At 41.3% G+C, this 19630-nt stretch overlaps 4 protein-coding genes across 8 annotated transcripts; 2 read left to right on the forward strand and 2 right to left on the reverse strand.

The window, feature by feature from the left end:
- Positions 1-18: 18 nt before the first annotated feature.
- Positions 19-8454, reverse strand: LOC121720499 (protein asteroid homolog 1-like). 2 transcript variants are annotated; one of them, XM_042106690.1, is made up of 7 exons: positions 8332-8454; positions 6996-7135; positions 5039-5178; positions 2945-4251; positions 2617-2830; positions 2001-2181; positions 19-1111 (listed from the first exon to the last, which is right to left on the reverse strand). In XM_042106690.1, exons 4-7 carry the CDS (start codon positions 4220-4222, stop codon positions 700-702), a joined length of 2085 nt encoding a protein of 694 aa, XP_041962624.1. In that variant the 5' UTR covers positions 4223-4251; positions 5039-5178; positions 6996-7135; positions 8332-8454; the 3' UTR covers positions 19-699. The 2 variants fall into 2 exon arrangements, with proteins under 2 accessions (XP_041962624.1, XP_041962625.1); XM_042106691.1 differs by lacking the exons at positions 6996-7135; positions 8332-8454 and adding an exon at positions 6375-6497.
- Positions 6633-12213, forward strand: rpp25l (ribonuclease P/MRP 25 subunit-like). 4 transcript variants are annotated; one of them, XM_042106701.1, is made up of 2 exons: positions 6633-6675; positions 10470-12213. In XM_042106701.1, the coding sequence occupies exon 2, from the start codon at positions 10485-10487 to the stop codon at positions 11157-11159; it is 675 nt and encodes a 224-aa protein (XP_041962635.1). In that variant the 5' UTR covers positions 6633-6675; positions 10470-10484; the 3' UTR covers positions 11160-12213. The 4 variants fall into 4 exon arrangements, with proteins under 4 accessions (XP_041962635.1, XP_041962634.1, XP_041962636.1 ...); XM_042106700.1 differs by lacking the exon at positions 6633-6675 and adding an exon at positions 8532-8632; XM_042106702.1 differs by lacking the exon at positions 6633-6675 and adding an exon at positions 8548-8632 and having other exon boundaries at positions 10474-12213.
- A 582-nt stretch (positions 12214-12795) lies between these two features.
- On the forward strand, positions 12796-15621 carry LOC121720898. Its single transcript, XM_042107370.1, has 2 exons — positions 12796-14578; positions 14905-15621. The coding sequence occupies exons 1-2, from the start codon at positions 13582-13584 to the stop codon at positions 15336-15338; spliced, it is 1431 nt and encodes a 476-aa protein (XP_041963304.1). The 5' UTR covers positions 12796-13581; the 3' UTR covers positions 15339-15621.
- A 1015-nt stretch (positions 15622-16636) lies between these two features.
- On the reverse strand, positions 16637-18794 carry si:dkey-11p23.7 (V-set and Ig domain-containing protein). The gene is made up of 3 exons (XM_042107242.1): positions 18665-18794; positions 17701-18084; positions 16637-17254 (listed from the first exon to the last, which is right to left on the reverse strand). Exons 1-3 carry the CDS (start codon positions 18717-18719, stop codon positions 16827-16829), a joined length of 867 nt encoding a protein of 288 aa, XP_041963176.1. The 5' UTR covers positions 18720-18794; the 3' UTR covers positions 16637-16826.
- Positions 18795-19630: the final 836 nt, after the last annotated feature.

Consider the following 19630-nt stretch of genomic DNA (forward strand, 5'->3'; position numbering starts at 1 on the left):
CCAAGTCGATTGTAAAGATTGTTTTTTTATCTTCTGTTTATTTGTTTTTCATTATGCATTGCACATGTGAAACCATTTATTTTCTCGGTGTGGCTAATTGAGAATAAACTTGTAATTTTTTTTATATAAACCAACATGAGCTGGCTGAGATGAATTATTCAATACCAAGACAGAAAACAAACAACTTAATTGTAAAATTTGATCATTTTAAAATCAAATGATATGGCTTCCTGGAACAGAAACCGCTAGTAAAGCACACACACACACACACACACACACACACACAATTGTTGTACAATTAATTGGGTCAGTCACAATTTGCTAATTACATTTTGATTAAAATAGAATCTTTCAGCCACACAATTACATTTAAAATACATTAAATTAATATTCAAATATGTCTTCACAGAGTGCAACACATAAAGTAAATATAATTCCCAGAGACTTTAAAAGAAAGTACAAAAATAAAAAACACCATAACAATTTCAGTCACGTATGCATCATCATGTCAATATAGTTATACAGCAAAGATCACAAGTCTAAAAACATTAAAATATATTAAAAGATAAATAAGAAAATTTCATTCCATTTTGTTTTCATCTTGAGTGCAACACATTCATAAGGTAAATATTATAATTCTCTAAAAGTGTTTTTAAAAAATGGCGTTCTGAAAGTTGAAGTGTGTGGTCATGCTGGCTCTCAGGCCCAGATCACTCTGTCTCGCTTATTCAGTTTGCCAGGACTGCAAGCTCGCAGAGCCCTGCTCTTCTTCTTGTGTCGGGTGCGGATCTGGACATAAGCTTCATCATCCTCAGACTTCGCCTTGCCTCTCCTTCCACCATCATCTTCATCCTCGTCCTCGTCAAACATCTGATCGAATTGTCTGGTCAATTCATCCAAGTTCCCTATAGTTTGGGCTCTTCTCCTTGGGTGATGTTGCGGCCCTCTCTGTAGCCGGTCCCGGATGTCGTCATCCAGGGAGTCCAGCACGGCACGTTCGAGGTCTCTGAAGAGCTGCAGGGGGATTGGCCCCCCACTGAGGAACGACTCTGGGGTGGCGCCTCTCCTCAGCCTCGCTGCAGCCTGGTGAACCAAGGGTCCGCAGTAGAGCCTGAGAGAGAGAAAGGAGTTTGAGATCGCATGCTCTCCTGGAAAAATACATGACTGACAAAACCCATTAGTGTTTTGACCAGCCTTCCAGAGACCTCTTGCTTCAAAACCCATAAGTAGACCACTTACAAATGAAGAGTTTGGTTCCAAAACACTACATCCTCCATTTAAGTTAATTTTCATAAATATTTTTTTACATTTTGTTTACCAAGTAATTTCAGTAGAACTTTGTTATTTTATTGATATTATCTGAAATACACAATTAAATAACATAATGTTTTTAAAAATGGAGATATAGGGTTTGGAACCACTTACACATATCAGTTTATCACATAATTTATATTTAACAGTGTTTAACATGGTGGGGAAATTGGTATGTCTGGGATGACATTTGCATTACTAATCATTGGTCCTGACCCTTTGGATTGTGAATACTTTAATGGACTAATAAAATGAAAACAGTAATAAAAGTTGTTATGCCAAAGGAATATGTAACGGTGAGCAGGCAACACCTTACGAAGTGCAAATGTGCTCATTCTGACCTAATAAACAACATACTGTAACACATGACAGGTAAGATAATAAAGCCATATCAAAAATAGAAGAGCTGAGCGCATAAGGAAGTGGTGGTGAACAGGTCCCTATCTTCCCTTGACTAGGCTGTAGTCTATACTATTGTGTAATATTGTACACTATACAATATTGTTGTGGATAACAGTTAAGGACTATGCCATTAAATGACTAATGATAGGTACTGTATGCGTCCTCACCATCCCCAGCAAAATCGACGCCTATGTACCATTGTTTATTATGTAATTCCTGGAATCTTTTGTGCACCAATCTGTAATTTTATGGGAGTATGCAGTAAGGCCAAAGGGAAGTAAACATACCTTGCAAGTTCAGGATGAGGCCAGAGTTCAGCCAGAGGGAGGCACAGCAGTTGGTTGAGTTTGTAAGTATCCCTCATGCAGGCCTGCCATTGGCTGTAGGTGTGAGCTGCCATCAGGTCTGGGCCTCCAGGTGTGGTGTGACTCCGCAGGTTGTTTAGTCTATTCCACACCAGCGCAATACCTGCAGTGGCAAAAACAACCATTTTTAGAGGAGCACACACCTGATTCCCATTATCGGTTCCTTCTGTATGTGTATTGCTAGAGAGGAACTAAACTGTGCACACTGCTGTACTGCAAAGTTGTAATTAAGAAAATAATTTAAAGTCATGCATTCCACATTATCTGCTCTGATCTTATAAAATTGGATCACACATTCAATCGGATTACACAATTTACAAGACATGTTTTAATTGAAGTAAAGAGTATAATCGGAGTGAAATCTGTTTGTTTGTTTGCATGTAACCGCAGAGATTGTTGCTAGGTCGGACAGACAACAAAGGGGTGGGGCTGAGGAATGCTCAATTGTTAAGTACATCAGGTGAGTAATATAACCTAACAAGCTTTTTAGCCTTATGCGTCACCTTCATGCATTCTTTATCAGTCTGGCAAACTATACCTGTCTCGCCCTTGTATCGGCCATTCAGCTCTCCGAACACAAATCCCAGGAGCAGGGCCCATAGGTCCTCCAAACATGGCCGTGGGTCGGCTTTACTAAGCCAGTAGCATGTGACGTAGACAGGAAGCTGAAATTTGGCTGCAATGGGTGTTGAAATGAGTTTGGACACACCAAGCGTGTCGTAAAGGACCTGCAATCGTAGCTTCCATGGGGCCTGAACACAAAGACAGACACTGTTGTCAATTCAAAGCGCTGCGTTGAAAAACCTGGGATTTATCAACCTGATTAATTGTTCAAATTCAAAGTAAATTATGATTTAATATTGTACCTTGTTCAGTGTTTTCAGATGTAGATCCTTCCCACTAACCGGGCAAGCAGCCTTAACCCAGAAAGTGGTCAGAGTCAAGCCCTCTCTGTCATATTCTTCCACATAGCACTCTCCTGGGTTCACACGGGCAATGGGCTTTCTGTCATCCCTCTGCTTCTGGTCGGACAACAGAAGGCCATACAGCACCTGACGAATAGGCCTCGAGACTGCATTGCTGCTGGGGAGTTCAAAGTTCTCAACTTGTGCGCTCAGTCGGACTCTCTGCAACACTAGGGCATCGATGAGAGTGGAACTTAGTCTCCCTTTAGACAGTGGCATCCGCATCCAGTTGGGGAGAACCTGCAGCTCCACTGGCAATTTGCTGGGGACGACAGCCTTCAAGAAGAACTGGGCCACGTTGCTTTTCGTCAGTTCATATTCTTTAAGACACGCCATGAGAGCCTTCCGTACTTGACCTCTGGACTTCTGATCTTCGAGGCAGTCAAGAAAAGCGCCAATAGCTCCCTTGGTATTTGGGAAGTCAGACAACCAGTGGAGGATGCCATCAAGACGGGCATTGCAGCTGGAGAACTCCTCCCATCTTATAGTGTGTCTTGTGACATTTATATAGTCGTTCCCTGCTAAGGCAGCAAAGAGAGGGAGAAACTGTTCGCTCAGGTTGTGGAGAGACTTACAGAAGTTTGAGACTAAAAATCTCTTGGCTGGAATGAACTTCTGGGCGGAAACTTTGTCCCACTGGAAATGTTTAATGGGTAAAACTCCTGCTTTTAGCTCAAAAATAAAGAAGTCACTATCATCTGATAGGACTGGACAATTCCACTGATTGGCCAAAGCAGCAATTTCCCAGTCAGCCTCTTCCATGCACTGGACAAATGGTACCTTCAAAAGAGTGAGGATCTGGCTGAAAACAATTACCAAGAGTGTTGGTTTAGGACCGCTACCATAATATTGACGCCCTAATGACAGATCTTTGCCTTCTTTGATTCTTTGGCGGGCATGATCCTTGTGGGTCTCCAGTTTTTTGTCAGTATGGTCACTTCCTCCATCAAGGATAACATAGGGCTCTATGTTGCAGTTTTTCAGAGCCGCAAAAAACTTCCTGATCAAAATCTCATAAACAATATAATCCCCACCATGCTTCAAATCATTTTTTGAAGCTTCATAAAGAACGTTGCACAGATTACATCCATCAATAATTAACTTGCTCCCTTTAAAATGGCAGTCTTTCAAATAGAGATTTTTTCCCTCTATGTAAGATTTTAATCCTTTGACTCCCATGATGTTTGTTGTCCAAGTTCTCAGCAACCCTGGAAGAAAACAAACACTGTATTTATACCTTTATGTAGGTCTGAATTATGTAATTTATATGATTTGTTTTTCTCCCCTATTTGTGATCAATGGGAATTAGATATGAAATTGTCAGTGCAATGTTGTCAATAGAGTTTACTTTGTAGGTATTTTCTAATGAACACTGTGCAAGGCAACAATATTGTCTATGTGCATAATTGTTTCAAAACAAAGTTATACATTATTGTGTGAGCAGGGGGTTGATTGCAAGAGAGTGGATATGTTTCAAAGTTTTTACTGTCAACAGATATTGTGACAGTGTAAAGAAAACAAAGGTTTTTCGAGCATTGTGCAAAAAAAGAAAAACATATTTGTTTTATGGGGTAGGACTATTCAGCATGGGACCAGTATATGTATTTTGACCAGCATGACATAACCAACTGAAAATGTAAAAAACAACATACATTTGTAGGCTACACAATCACGACAAGTGCTATTTGCTTGAAGCAATGATGTAAACACGTGAGGAGATTATATGGAATTTTAACAAGTTTCAATTCTGAGAAATTCATCAATGCCACTGAAGCCTTCAAAAGCCCTTATTATTTAAGTTTCATGTTATGGAATAAATATTTTCAAGATATAGATATTATCGTTATGCAAAACGTTAATGGTAAATGCAGTTACATTTTATCATTATTGTAGCTCAGAGTGTAGGCCTATTTCTAGTCTATATACAGTGCATTATTGTAACATATTTTTTTATAGATAGAACAAGGCTTAAATGAAAACAATTAAATTCCTCACCAATTTCATTAGAAGAGCAAGGAAATAATCAGTAGCCCAGTCCACAAGACGTTATGTCTGCTGTTCGTTTCTCGTTGCAGTCTTTCTTGAAGTGTCCGCCTGGTGCGCTGTTTATCTAGTTTATATAGCAGGAAGTCTACCTGGAAACCGAAAGTTAAAGTGCATCAGACGTGATCATGTAATAATTATATAAGGTAAACATGAGTTTGGGAAACGAAACTGATAAATCAAGAACGCCTAAGATACAAAAACGAAACATGAAACTAAATAGGCATGCAGCCCAACCAACCAATGATCTAGCCTATCCTATCTCTCGATAAATAAATCGGTACATGTTATGGTAACATTTTAGTCTAGTGGTTAGTTCGTGTAAAAAAAAAACATAGGCCTGATATCCACACAAAGGCATAGGCCTACACAAAAAGCAGATCATATCATTTGCAAATGTTGCTAGACTTATTTTGCATAGCAATGTACATTTATGTTAATTAGTTATGGTTGTAATTATTAAACACTCAATAACATTGTAGCGTATAGAGTGACAAACGAAAACGGAAAACACAATAGGCTACCCTATAGACATTTTAAAAATAAAACATAAATAAGCCTATTATGCCTAGGCTATAGGCTATCACCCACACGTGTTCATGAATTCATAACAGTGGCTGACTGATTTCACCCGCCATGCATTTGGTCGCCCTTACTAAGATTATTTTTTATATTAAGCCTATAGGCCTACTATTTTTCTTGTTGAGTTTAAAATTAGTCACGAATTAGGTCATTAGGCTAGCCTATTTGGCCACTGAATAAATGTATTTTAATTCCAAAATGATAACGTTTGATTATTCATTAGGATTGTGGTAGGCCTGAATATTCGGGATCTCAAAATCATGCGCTTAACCTAGGCTACTATTGCGTCAATAGCGGAGAAAATGACAGCCCATGCCCATTGCCCAATAACTAGGAGGGAGGAGATATGGAGAAACACTGTTTGTTAAAGTTATTATGCTCTCAGTTCACAGGCTACTGTGTTAACTGACCCAAATTATGCATTTAAGTTTCGTATGCCTGCTGTAGGCTTACGCCTAATGGGAAACCTGTTTCCCTCTTCTCATGGATAACAAATTCAGATTTTTAACAAAACCCGCGCTTACTGGAATAGCTGCCCATGATATCATCATAGGATAGGCTACAACCATACAACTACACACAAAACAAAATATAGCATAGCCTACAACATACAAAATGAAATAAATAGGCATAGTCTAGGAGTAAAAATGTCCAACAAACAAACAAAATCTTTGTTGACTGTCTGCACGCAACTTCGAAAACCTACCCCCAAAGCGAGGAGTAACACAAAAATAATTTTACTTCAGTTTTTTTTTTGTTGTTGTTTGTTTGTGTTTCTTTGTTGTTATTTGTTTTTTGTAGGTAGCTAACTTTTGGGCCTAACTTGAGGTGCGTCGATTCTGTGCAGCAGATACACTAATCTAGGCCAACTACATATCCCAGAATGCCACTCTGTTTCTACGACACTACACGGCACATTTACGTCAAGGTCTTTACGGATACGTTTCGAATTGAGGACGATAGCGGGTGCACACCAGAAGTTACCAACATTTATTGCATTGCCGGATGTAAGTTTATAAGATGTATATTATGCGCGTTCATTCTAACTAAATCGATTGGAATTTTAACAAGTTTCAATTCTGAGAAATTCATCAATGCCACTGAAGCCTTCAAAAGCCCTTATTATTTAAGTTTCATGTTATGGAATAAATATTTTCAAGATATAGATATTATCGTTATGCAAAACGTTAATGGTAAATGCAGTTACATTTTATCATTATTGTAGCTCAGAGTGTAGGCCTATTTCTAGTCTATATACAGTGCATTATTGTAACATATTTTTTTATAGATAGAACAAGGCTTAAATGAAAACAATTAAATTCCTCACCAATTTCATTAGAAGAGCAAGGAAATAATCAGTAGCCCAGTCCACAAGACGTTATGTCTGCTGTTCGTTTCTCGTTGCAGTCTTTCTTGAAGTGTCCGCCTGGTGCGCTGTTTATCTAGTTTATATAGCAGGAAGTCTACCTGGAAACCGAAAGTTAAAGTGCATCAGACGTGATCATGTAATAATTATATAAGGTAAACATGAGTTTGGGAAACGAAACTGATAAATCAAGAACGCCTAAGATACAAAAACGAAACATGAAACTAAATAGGCATGCAGCCCAACCAACCAATGATCTAGCCTATCCTATCTCTCGATAAATAAATCGGTACATGTTATGGTAACATTTTAGTCTAGTGGTTAGTTCGTGTAAAAAAAAAACATAGGCCTGATATCCACACAAAGGCATAGGCCTACACAAAAAGCAGATCATATCATTTGCAAATGTTGCTAGACTTATTTTGCATAGCAATGTACATTTATGTTAATTAGTTATGGTTGTAATTATTAAACACTCAATAACATTGTAGCGTATAGAGTGACAAACGAAAACGGAAAACACAATAGGCTACCCTATAGACATTTTAAAAATAAAACATAAATAAGCCTATTATGCCTAGGCTATAGGCTATCACCCACACGTGTTCATGAATTCATAACAGTGGCTGACTGATTTCACCCGCCATGCATTTGGTCGCCCTTACTAAGATTATTTTTTATATTAAGCCTATAGGCCTACTATTTTTCTTGTTGAGTTTAAAATTAGTCACGAATTAGGTCATTAGGCTAGCCTATTTGGCCACTGAATAAATGTATTTTAATTCCAAAATGATAACGTTTGATTATTCATTAGGATTGTGGTAGGCCTGAATATTCGGGATCTCAAAATCATGCGCTTAACCTAGGCTACTATTGCGTCAATAGCGGAGAAAATGACAGCCCATGCCCATTGCCCAATAACTAGGAGGGAGGAGATATGGAGAAACACTGTTTGTTAAAGTTATTATGCTCTCAGTTCACAGGCTACTGTGTTAACTGACCCAAATTATGCATTTAAGTTTCGTATGCCTGCTGTAGGCTTACGCCTAATGGGAAACCTGTTTCCCTCTTCTCATGGATAACAAATTCAGATTTTTAACAAAACCCGCGCTTACTGGAATAGCTGCCCATGATATCATCATAGGATAGGCTACAACCATACAACTACACACAAAACAAAATATAGCATAGCCTACAACATACAAAATGAAATAAATAGGCATAGTCTAGGAGTAAAAATGTCCAACAAACAAACAAAATCTTTGTTGACTGTCTGCACGCAACTTCGAAAACCTACCCCCAAAGCGAGGAGTAACACAAAAATAATTTTACTTCAGTTTTTTTTTTGTTGTTGTTTGTTTGTGTTTCTTTGTTGTTATTTGTTTTTTGTAGGTAGCTAACTTTTGGGCCTAACTTGAGGTGCGTCGATTCTGTGCAGCAGATACACTAATCTAGGCCAACTACATATCCCAGAATGCCACTCTGTTTCTACGACACTACACGGCACATTTACGTCAAGGTCTTTACGGATACGTTTCGAATTGAGGACGATAGCGGGTGCACACCAGAAGTTACCAACATTTATTGCATTGCCGGATGTAAGTTTATAAGATGTATATTATGCGCGTTCATTCTAACTAAATCGATATTAACGTTAGCCCTATACTTGAAATGGTGTTGAAGGAATTCGACCGTTTTACTAGTTGTTGACGAGTGTTGAGTCTGGCTAACTTTTAGCCTATAACGTTAGCTGCGTGGTTAAACCCCTCGTAATATGCAACTTGGACATGGGTAGCCTACACTGCCCGGACCTTTGCTATGATTATGGTCCACATTAATGCTTTCACGGTGCCATTGTTTCGACATCCCTACACAAACTTTTGCTTTTGGACTGAGCACTACTTTTTGTTAAGAGCTTGTATATAATAACGAGACTCGACCCTCTTATGTATGTGGAACGTTGAGGTCTTCTGCAAATCCCAAAAACTCAACAGGGTTTATTATGACTGGTGGATAGTTTATCTGTAAAAATGATTCCTCGTCCTCCCTGACCCACTCTTTCCTAGTTTGAGGCGCACAAATCCTGGCACTGGAATATAATCAAACCACCCTAAAATATCAAAACAACTTAACAGCTGTGTGGCCATAACAAAATGACTTGTTAGTGAGACTAATTGGAAAGAAGGCAAGGGAGCATAAAGATTGGACTTTGGAGTAATAGAAAAAGACAGGTGACAGGTAGACAGGTGACAGGTAGACAGGATCCTAGTTTCCTAGGTTCCTGGTTGGCTGGTGGGTGGGGGGGGCTGTCAGTGATGGGAGAGTGGGTAGAGTGTTCAGCATCCTGATTGCTTGGTGGATGAAGCTACTTGCCAGTCTGGTGGTGCGGGAGCGGAGGCTCCTGTACCGCTTTCCAGAGGGCAGGAGGCTGAACAGTTCGTGTGCAGGGTGGGTTGTATATATACTCTTTTGATCCCGTGAGGGAAATTTGGTCTCTGCATTTATCCCAATCTGTGAATTAGTGAAACACACTCAGCACACAGTGAGGAGAAGCACACATTAATCCCGGCACAGTGAACTACCTGCAACAACAGCGGCGCTTGGGGAGCAGTGAGGGGTTAGGTGCCTTGCTCAAGGTCACTTCAGCCGTGCCTACTGGTCGGGGTTCGAACCGGCAACCCTCCGGTTACAAGTCCGAAGCACTAACCAGTAGGCCACGGCTGCTCCTAATCAATGATTTTCAAATGATTTTCACACCAACTGGCCACTCCACCTGACCTTAAAGGTGTAGTCAGCAATTGCGCAGGAAATCATGTTAAATATTTAAATTTATTAGCAGACATTTTTTTTGTTACCAAACAATCTACATTACATTTTAACCAAGGACCAAACGAAACACACAAAAGAGGTAGCCTAGCTCAACCCTCCCTTCAGTATTCCCAGAGAAACTCCACACAGGGTTTCATTTTGTCTGGCAGATAGGCTGCCCCACTTTGTTTGTTTCCAGTTATCGGAACCTGGGCTGCTACAGAGACCGGTGTTTTTTTTTACAGTGTACTCCGGGAATTGGCAACTAGCGGATCATGAGGAAATGATTGCTGAATGTGACAAAAATTGTATGGACTTGAATCGAAATGATCGCTGACTGCGCCTTTAATCCCACTGAAAGTCTTTGGAATGTGCTGGAGAATCATTTACACTGATGACCACTGGGACTGGGCAGTGTATGTTTGACAGTGGAATAAATTGCACAGGAATTGTTGCAAAGCGTAATCTGCTGTCATGAATTGTCTGGTGCCTGATATCATATTTGATATGCATACATGTTTGTGTTTGTAGGCTTGTGAACATTTAAAACTTTTGCAAAACAGTGCAATTTAAAACTTTTAGTTGGTGAAGATTGCTTTATTGACCACATACTCTGTTTTCTTCCAGTCAGGAATAAAAAATATGGAGAACTACAGCAAAGCACGAACTGTGGAGCAGCCATGCAACTGTCCCTTCACCGGCCTATCTAGTGAAACACCAGAGGTTCGAGTTAAAGACGGTAGCAAGATCCGAAATCTCATGCGATTTGCATTGAGTCGCATGGAAGACAAACCATCCTCTGCAGAAGGTGAAGGAGATGGTGAGGAGGCAGAGCCGAAGCAGTCTACGGAGAAAATATGTCGGCAGATCATGTTCACCGGAGTCGGGCCAAGCGTGTCCAAAGCCATCACCTGTGTGGAGATCCTGAAACGCAGAGTGCGTGGCTTGCACCAGTACACCCGGCTGCACTACCGTACCGTTCAGGAGGTGTGGGAGCCCTTAGAACCTGATGCAGGTTTGGACAGCTTGACCGTCAACAGAAATGTACCAGCTATATGGGTGCTCCTCTCTAAAGATCCTTTGGATACCAACCAGCCAGGTTATCAAGCGCCAGGCAGCTTTGATGCCCTGTGGGCCCAGGCAGCTAAGGAAGAAATGGCCAGTCAGAAACACGGACAGCGGAGAAGACGAGGAGGAGGAGGAGGTGGTGGAGGAGGAGCGGGCCGTGGGAAGACCCCCAGCAGACAGGCAGGACGCCCCAGGGAGCCCCGGAAAAGCCAGGGGCGCGGAGGAGGGGGCGGTGGTGGACAAGAGTAACATTTTGCCCGCAGGGAAAGTGGGTAACCATGAATTGTGACTTTTAAGTTCCAACATGAAAGCCATAAGAGCTGCATTTCCAGAAAGACAGACTTCTCATTAAAGACTCTAAAATTGAAGTAGTCACTTCAAATGTGACTGGTTTTGAAAGTCCTCATCAAATGTGTGAGATATGTGTTATTGTGAGGAAGACAACTACGGACTGACCATAGCCACAGACCAAGTCTGTGAAACCGAGGGAGCTGCCAGTCCACTAGTACAGGAAAGGCATTGTCGCAACCATTTTTTGTGCTATAACTTAACTTAAATGCAAAAAACTGTGTTTGGTAAAGATTTAAGGCGTTACTGAAAATTCCAGTTTAAACATGACAAGGAAATATCCTGTAGAGGGGATTAGATAATCTTTTGAGTTTACAGACAATCTCTGTGACTGGGTAGTAGTGAATTGCTACCTCTGGAGTTTATGCTGACAAAGGGCTTATAAGTAGGATGCAAAACAGAGGGGAAATGAGTTGTTTTGAATGACAAATGTGACACGGAAGAAAAATGGGAATCCACTGGTATTCTATCCACTGGTGTTATAGTGACTGCAGAGAGAGTGAGAGAGAGACTGCCTCTAGGTAAGAGCAATTCCAAAATCTGTCCATTCAATTCATTTTCAGTAAGCCTAGAAAAGCTCTGCTTGATCTTCCACACATTATGAAAGTATTTAGTGTTCTTTTGGACAGATGTCACAAATTATGTCATCTTTGTTTCTGTCTTCATCTATAAAATGTTTGCCTATGTGCCAATTGTCGATAATATTATTTTTGTTTTAATGTAATATAATTTTATGTGTGGAGCTTTTCACAGTTTTATTTTCAAATTGTTATATAAAGATCAGATCAACAAACAAAATCATTCTGAAACTAGTTAATCACAAAATGGCAATATTGTGAGTAAGTTCATTTAATGGTCTTTCAGAAAATAATGGTACTTTTGGTAAAAAAGTGCCTTTTACTCCAGGAGTAATTTCAGAGGAAAATAATAAATAATTCTTGTTTAAGCTTTAAAAGATCTGGCTCATGTCATGACCTCAACCAGACTTAATTTCCATAAATGAGGAATGGAGTCCTGAAGACACAAGAATACTCCATGCATGTGACAAATGCAAACGCTTATTTGGGTGCCTCACCAGCAGCATGTTAGACACTAGCAGCATCAACATTGTCTGAGCCCCTGGGAATTTAAAATGTTGACACTCAAATGGTCAATTAATCTCAAATTTGGGCTTACACAAGATGGACTCCAGTGACTTGTCCACCATTACGAAATCCACCTTTTTTCATATGTTAAAGTAGAGTAACCAGACCCAAATTCATTCATTACATTCACAAATGAAATAATGTCTGTTATGTTTGCATATCTCCATTAACTTAATCTGGCTTTTCACCACATATACTGAATCAAAGGCCAACATTTCTATACTGCTCAAAAACATTAAGGGAACACGTACAGTTTTCCACAATTGTTAAAACACATTTTTTGAAACCTTCCACCCTTTTCTCCATTCTCAAACTACATTCACAGAATGTCTCACAGTTCTTGCAAAATAAAACACTCGCCTCAAAAGTTTTACTTGTGCTCAGAGCCAAACAGTGTCAGAGTACCGATCCAGTGTATGATTGAAGTGTTCCCTTAATTTTTTTGAGCAGTACAGTATACTTTGTTCAGTATCCAGTAAGAGTTTTTCCAACACTGATGTAGTAGATGTACACACACAGAGCGAACACAGTTGTTTTAAAAGCATATAACTGTTAAGGTTGCAAAGGTGTGATGATGTAAGCTTCATGTAAACGGAAGTGGTGAAATTAACCTTTTGAAAGCCAACACAAACTGCATCTAAAAACATTTTTTCCCCTCATAGGTGAAAGTATGTGGGTGACGCCTGTAATTCTAATCTGTTTGATATGCCTTCCTAGTAAGACCCATCTTCTACTTTGAATGCAACAAATACCATGCAACAGCCATACTATGCATTTAATACAACAAATACCATTCAAATACCCAGCTCTTGAAATATGTGTAGCATCTTAAGAGAAATTATTAAATTATTGTGGGTTTCACTGCTATTGTGCATTTGCTACAATGTTGTAAAAACTGGACACAATTGTAAGCAGTGACAGAAAATGATAAAACATTTCTAATATGGTTTATAATCTTTACTTATGATACATCTTGTTTTATATCCCCAGGAGTCTTCTGTATAGAAAATAAAGGCAAGTTATTCATCACAGCCTTCCCTGAAAATGTAGCTTTCTACGATCCAGTGCCTCACGAGCACATTCTCTTGCTGACGGCTGTCACTGACAACACTCATGTATCCATTTGTGTTGCATCGGTGGAGAAATTGTCAAAGACTTTGCAAGCTGCAGCCACAGAGATGGTGACCCTGGAGACACCTGTTGAACTTGACAGATCCCAGTTCTCCCAGAATTCAGTGGTCATTAGAAGCACAAAAGACATAACTGTTCTGGCTAAAAGTAAACGTAATGACATAGAGCAATTACTAGTGCTCCAACCTGTAAACAGTCTAGGGTCATTGTACTACATTCCCACTCTAGGCCTAGGTGAGGGAAGTCAGAATCTGCTGGGATATAAAGATTTCTATGGTGCAAGGGGGAAAATAGTCATAATCAACTCAGAGAAGAAGAACACTGTCAAAGTCAATTTCAATGGGGAAAATTCAAAGCAGGAGCTCGAGCCATTTTGGGTTTTCCAGGTGAATGTCTCTGACTCTCTGCCTGTCAACATCACTGCGCAGCATGACATAGTGGTGCTGTTGACCCATCCCTGCTCAAACACAACAATCTGCCAATGCCAGATGGTGGTGACCCAGATACGACCTACGAACACCTGGGGGACAACCTTTGTTGTCCCCAGTGCATTTAATAACACAGCTGACAGCACACCACATCTAATTGTCACATCTGATCAGGGTGTCACTTTTAATAGTACACTTCAGATTGGTACTGGTACCAACTCTCCATATTCTGTCTCCCATTTAGTTTATGATCTGAAAACCCAATACCTCAATTCTTCTAAACACTTCTCTGTCACACTCATCCAACCAGGGCACATCTCAGAGCTTACACCAGTATCAAGCTTTTCAGCTTGCTACCTTTTACCTGAAAAAACCTCCATCAGTAAGGCATTAGTGATAGCCCCAACCTTAAACGTGAGTCAGGTGTATGTTGGGAAAGACCAGATTAGCTCAGAAGTGGAGTGGAAGACAGTAGATTCACAACCCTACTCCTGGGCAATGATTGACTTACCCAGTGGTGAGCATCGGGTAATCTGGCATCCCTCTACCAAGATTGGAGTCTATGTCAAAGATGGAGAAAACTGGAGTGAAGCAATCAGCATAACCACAGAACCAGGTAACCCATAAAATGAGGTTACATTCACAGACGAGCATACAATGTCATTGCATGCGCCAGGATGCTATGTTAAAGATTTCATGTGTGTGTGTGTGTGTCTATATGTGTGTATGTACGTGCGTGCGTGCACACGTGTGTGTTTGTGTGTGTGTGTGTGTTTGTGTGCACACGTGTATATATGTGCATGCATGTGTGCGCATGTGTGTGTGTGTGTGTGTGTGTGTGTGCATGTGCATGTGCATGTGCATGTGTTTGCATATGTGTGTGTGTGTGTGTGTTCATGCGTACATGTACACGTGTGTGTGTGTGTGTGTGTGTGCTAACAGCCCTACAGGGTTGTTTGTTGGATCGAGCAAGGTACAGCGTGATGGATCAGTCAGGGACCTGGGCTGAGATGGTCGGCCATTGCCAGCAAGAGAATGGTGAGCTACTGAGCATTAACAACGAAGGCATCCTGCGAGAGCTGTCCCAAAGCCTGAGCAACCCAAGCAAACAGGAGGAGGTCTGGGTGGGCCTTCGCCGCCGCCTGCTCAACGGAGAGTGGTACTGGTTGAATAAGCAGCCCATGAACATCACCAAGTGGTTCCAGGGGCAGCCAGGCAGCTCCGAGGACAAATTCTGCGCATCAATGTCCCTGAGCTCTGACAACAATGAGAATTTCCGCTGGACGAGCCGCAGCTGCTGCCACGTCCTGAAGCCTGTCTGTTACAAACACAACGTCTACTTCCCTTTGGCAGCACCCACACAGGGAAGTATCTGAGGGAAAACTCCAGTCATACCCTACTGTTAAAGTGAAGGTTGACTGTTGACTAGGCAAAGGCTACACATCAGTCTTTCTACTCAAGGCCCTTAATACTCTGTGTTGTTATAGTGTAGTTATCGACTTAATATCTTGAAAGTAGTAAAGTTAAAGATGACAGTAAGAGTAAATCAGTATAAAAGCATTAGTGTTATGTTGAAAGTAGTAAAAGCACAGGAGGCTGTCGTATAACTATAACCCCTTTATATATTATTCAACTCCACATCCAAACTCATACATCTTCTTTCTCTTCACCAGCTACCACATTAGGTAACATTACACTGACACCTAGTGGTGTAGATTCAAGCGCTTACACAACAATTCCTTAGGTCCTTAGGTGTTTAATTTCAACCATTTATTTAATATGTTATTGGTGTTCATTTGCCATCGTAGTTGTACTATTTACATGTGATACACAGATAAAAAGGTTATTGATTGTGTAGAGCTTTTTAAATTGTTATTACTTATAATAATAAAGATTTTGTTATTATTATTACATATTTGTTATTATCCTTTATCATCTTCAAATATATTGAATAGAACAAATGAGGCAAAGAGTTGAACCTCTTGAAATTCACACACAGAAAGCAATATTCTCGGATTCATCTTGTTGTGACATAAGCTTTTTGCAATTAAATCAGTAAATGTCAGTAGATTTGTTTGACCCCATACCATATGACAAGGAATGCTACAGAAGTGAACTGCTAGTCTCTTCGCCACTGCAGTGCAGCTTATAGGAGTGGAACGAGAAGTGGAAAGGATGTCATGTGTTTGAGTTCATTTTTGTTTATCTTTATGACAAAGAGGAAGTACAATATTAGCACTAATAATAGCGGCCGCCACGCTGCTGATGCGCAGTGAGAGATCGTGCTCCCGCGGGTACCCCTCGGTAGCGCTGGTCCTGGCTGGGCCAAGTCTGGCGCCGGTGGCTGTCATCCAGGCTGGTGCACTGGAAGAGTGTAGTGGAGCCGGGCCAGTGGCCCAGCCGCCAAACCACCTGGATGGAGGAGTGGTGCGTGTGGTGACGGTGGGTGAAGGAGCAGGGCAGCACCACGGGGTAGCCCTCAATGACTCCAAGGAAGACAAGGAATGCTACAGAAGTGAACTGCTAGTCTCTTCGCCACTGCAGCTTATAGAAGTGGAACGAGAAGTGGAAAGGAGATCATGTGTTTTGAGTTTATTTTTGGTTATCATTTGGTATCATTATGACAAAGAGGAAGAACAATATTAGCACAATAATTAGACCATTACAAAACATGTTACAGTAAGACATTTTAAATGACATTGTAATTCCAGTGTTATTAGCCATCTAAATAAATATATTTATCTAATTAGGTGAAAACTTTTGTAGAACTGCTTCTGAGCTTCTTGAGCATAGGTAGGGTAGAGGTAGGGTATGTCTGCATTCTCACGTGTATTCAAATATTTCACGTTTGAAATATTTGTATTTCAATTAGCCACGCAGCTGAGCCATGAGCTGAGGTGTCCCTTAGCCGCCCAGACAGCCACCCCCAGGAGCAGAGCCAGTTTGGCGCCCAGGGAGACGGAGAAAAGCAGCAGCAGGGGAGAGGGACTCGTCTCCAGGCCGGACTCCACATAGGCGGAGGGCAGGATGAAGAGGGTAGCCTGGTCCTTCCCCAGCGGGTTAGAGGCTGCGCATGTGTACTGTCCCCCAGCCTGGACATCCTGGAGCTGGCTGAAGGTCAGGTGTTGGCTGGGGGCTTCCTGCTGGAGTGGGTAGGCTGGAGCTCCCTCGATGACATCCTCTGGCCCCACCCACTGGACGTCGGGTGAGGGGGACCCCTGAACGCGACACAGGGCTTTGAACCCAGACACCTCACTGGGCACCACAGACAAACCTAGAATGCGAGGGGGAGCTATACCCAAAGGGACAAAGATAAATGGTTGTTCACAGCAAGCCTAGAAGTTAGTTAGTAAGACAAACAATATATTTATTTTCTCTTTCAGGGCTGTAGCAAGCATTTTGAAACTTGAAGGGCCCACATATCCATAACATTGCCAACTATCCATGATATAATAGAGTAATGAACCAAACACAGCCTCAAATAGCAACAGCAGTATCAAATTGATACATAGTTTATCAATTGCTTAGTTGATAAAGGGTTGATTAAGGCTAATTGGGTTGTCAGATCACTAACATTCCTAACATTATTAGGATAAACGTTATTTTTGTGTCATGTAAAATATTTGGGTGAAAAACTTGAGGGGGGGGGGGGGGGTAACTACTGCTGGCCACCCCCCTCTGTCTTTCATTGTCATGAATTTGACATGTCTGATCAGTGCCCAGTGGCCACTCACAAACCTTCAACTCGAAGTCGCGTGCCCATTTTATTCTCGAAGACGGCAGGCGGGTGCCCGGGCACCTCCAGACGGCAGTAGTAGCGGCCGCTGTCCTGCAGTGCCACGCTGCTGATGCGCAGTGAGAGGTCGTGCTCCCGCGGGTTCCCCTCCAACCGGTAGCGCTGGTCCTGGCTGGGCCGAGCCTGGCACCGGTGGCTGTCGTCCAGGCTGGTGCACTGGAAGAGTGTAGTGGACCCGGGCCAGTGGCCTATCCGCCACACCACCTGGATGGAGGAGTGGTGCGTGTGGTGAGGGTGGGTGAAGGAGCAGGGCAGCACCACGGGGTAGCCCTCGATAGCCCGCACCTCGGCGGGCATGGTCATAGACCAGCCATCGTCAGTGGACGCTGGAGCAGAGCGAAGGAGATCCACACTCAAGGTGATGTACAGACATACAGTACGTTCTTCAGGTCAGGTCAGGTTTAATTTAAATGATAAAAAGTAAGCAGTGGCTGACCAGAGTGCATTATATCCAAAAAGAAAGAAGCAAGTAAGAGAACCGCAAAGAATACAATAATTCAATCCAAAATGTGAACCTCAAAGAGTTTCAGATTGTATCTCTGCATTTGACCAAATACAACATATGACTCCTCAAAGTATGTTAGAACATAATCATTTTTCTCTCAAATTTGATGTAAACATGAAGAGCATTTGTGTCAATTGACAAATTGAATTGAACAGGGACAACAAAGAAATATACCATGACCCCCCATATGTTGTCAACAGTCTTAAAAAGTTTTAAAATATCTTGAACCCTGTTGAACCCATAATAGTTCTCCTCCAGATGAGTCTTCATATATGACTCTACAGTATATACTGTAGATGCATATTTGTGAAAGCATTCAGAGGATGAATGATGAAACAAATAAGTCATGAAACAAAAAGTCAACAGTACAGTCTGTTTACCTTTGGTCATCCGAACCTTACCTTCAGTGTGTGTGAGCAGGAGGCTCAGGGTTGAGTAGAGAAGCAGTGTGTTCATCGCGCTGGTGCAGTGTGAGGACGGACCCTGTAGTCAGCAAGCTCCGTGTCTGCGCCCTTCTCTTGGCATGACTCAACAGCAATCACACATACACACACACACACACCGTCAGTCAGAGGGACAGTCATTTATCCCTTTATCTCTGTCTTCTACTACAGTACCCTGAATGTAATGCAATAAACACACTGTCTCATGAAATCGCTTGAGGAAAGAAGCTACATGGATCACACAAAGTTTCGTCTATTGGAATTTGATTTGAGCTGTTATAAGTGTTCAATAAAACTGGCCCTTGTCTAGATACATTGGAAGGAGTTTTGATGTGACATGTGCACGTCTGATATGTGTAATACTCGCAGACTGCTGAGTTAATTTGTTTACTGCGGGATGAGCTGTTGACTGATGGGATTGTAACCATTTGCAACTGAGCAGGAAATGTAGCAATGTGAACTTCAGAACGTACTGTCTGAATTCTTGTGAGTTTCTAGTGATTGCAAGCAATATACTCACAGGGATTTCTGGTAAACAGACACAGAGTGGACACTTGATTTCTGGTAAAGAAACACAGAGAGGACACTTGTGAGAGGAGAGAGGACACTTGTGGACATTCAGCCCTTACATCAGAGAGTACAAATAGCAAGCAGCTGTTGACAAAAGGTTAAAAAACCTTTGACTCCTAAGCTGGGAAGGTTACTTTTAAAATGTATTCCACTACAGATTACAGAAAATACATGCCCTAAAATATATTTTGTAACATATTCTGATAGATTACTCAAAGTGAGTAACATTTTTTGAATATTTTTGATTACATCAGCATTGTATTATATTTTATTAGCAGTGGATGAAACAGTTATGTGAGGTTATGTAAACTTGTAAGACCCATAGTGTCAACAACCCAAAACCTGCTTTACAGT

The sequence above is a fragment of the Alosa sapidissima genome, chromosome 10 (assembly GCF_018492685.1).
Source record: "Alosa sapidissima isolate fAloSap1 chromosome 10, fAloSap1.pri, whole genome shotgun sequence".
NCBI lineage: Eukaryota > Metazoa > Chordata > Actinopteri > Clupeiformes > Clupeidae > Alosa > Alosa sapidissima.

Coding starts and splice junctions, on each gene's coding strand:
- LOC121720499 (XM_042106690.1), bottom strand. CDS start 4,222: ATGGGAGTCAAAGGATTAAAATCTTACATAGAGGGAAAAAATCTCTAT. Junction 2,831..2,944: donor ATCTGAAAACACTGAACAAG/GTACAATATTAA, acceptor CTTTGTGTTCAG/GCCCCATGGAAGCTACGATT. Junction 2,182..2,616: donor CCGATACAAGGGCGAGACAG/GTATAGTTTGCC, acceptor TTGCCACTGCAG/GTATTGCGCTGGTGTGGAAT.
- rpp25l (XM_042106701.1), top strand. CDS start 10,485: ATGGAGAACTACAGCAAAGCACGAACTGTGGAGCAGCCATGCAACTGT.
- LOC121720898 (XM_042107370.1), top strand. CDS start 13,582: ATGGTGACCCTGGAGACACCTGTTGAACTTGACAGATCCCAGTTCTCC. Junction 14,579..14,904: donor CAGCATAACCACAGAACCAG/GTAACCCATAAA, acceptor GTGTGCTAACAG/CCCTACAGGGTTGTTTGTTG.
- si:dkey-11p23.7 (XM_042107242.1), bottom strand. CDS start 18,719: ATGAACACACTGCTTCTCTACTCAACCCTGAGCCTCCTGCTCACACAC. Junction 18,085..18,664: donor CCTGCTCACACACACTGAAG/GTAAGGTTCGGA, acceptor GCTCTGCTCCAG/CGTCCACTGACGATGGCTGG. Junction 17,255..17,700: donor CACGCGACTTCGAGTTGAAG/GTTTGTGAGTGG, acceptor CTTTGGGTATAG/CTCCCCCTCGCATTCTAGGT.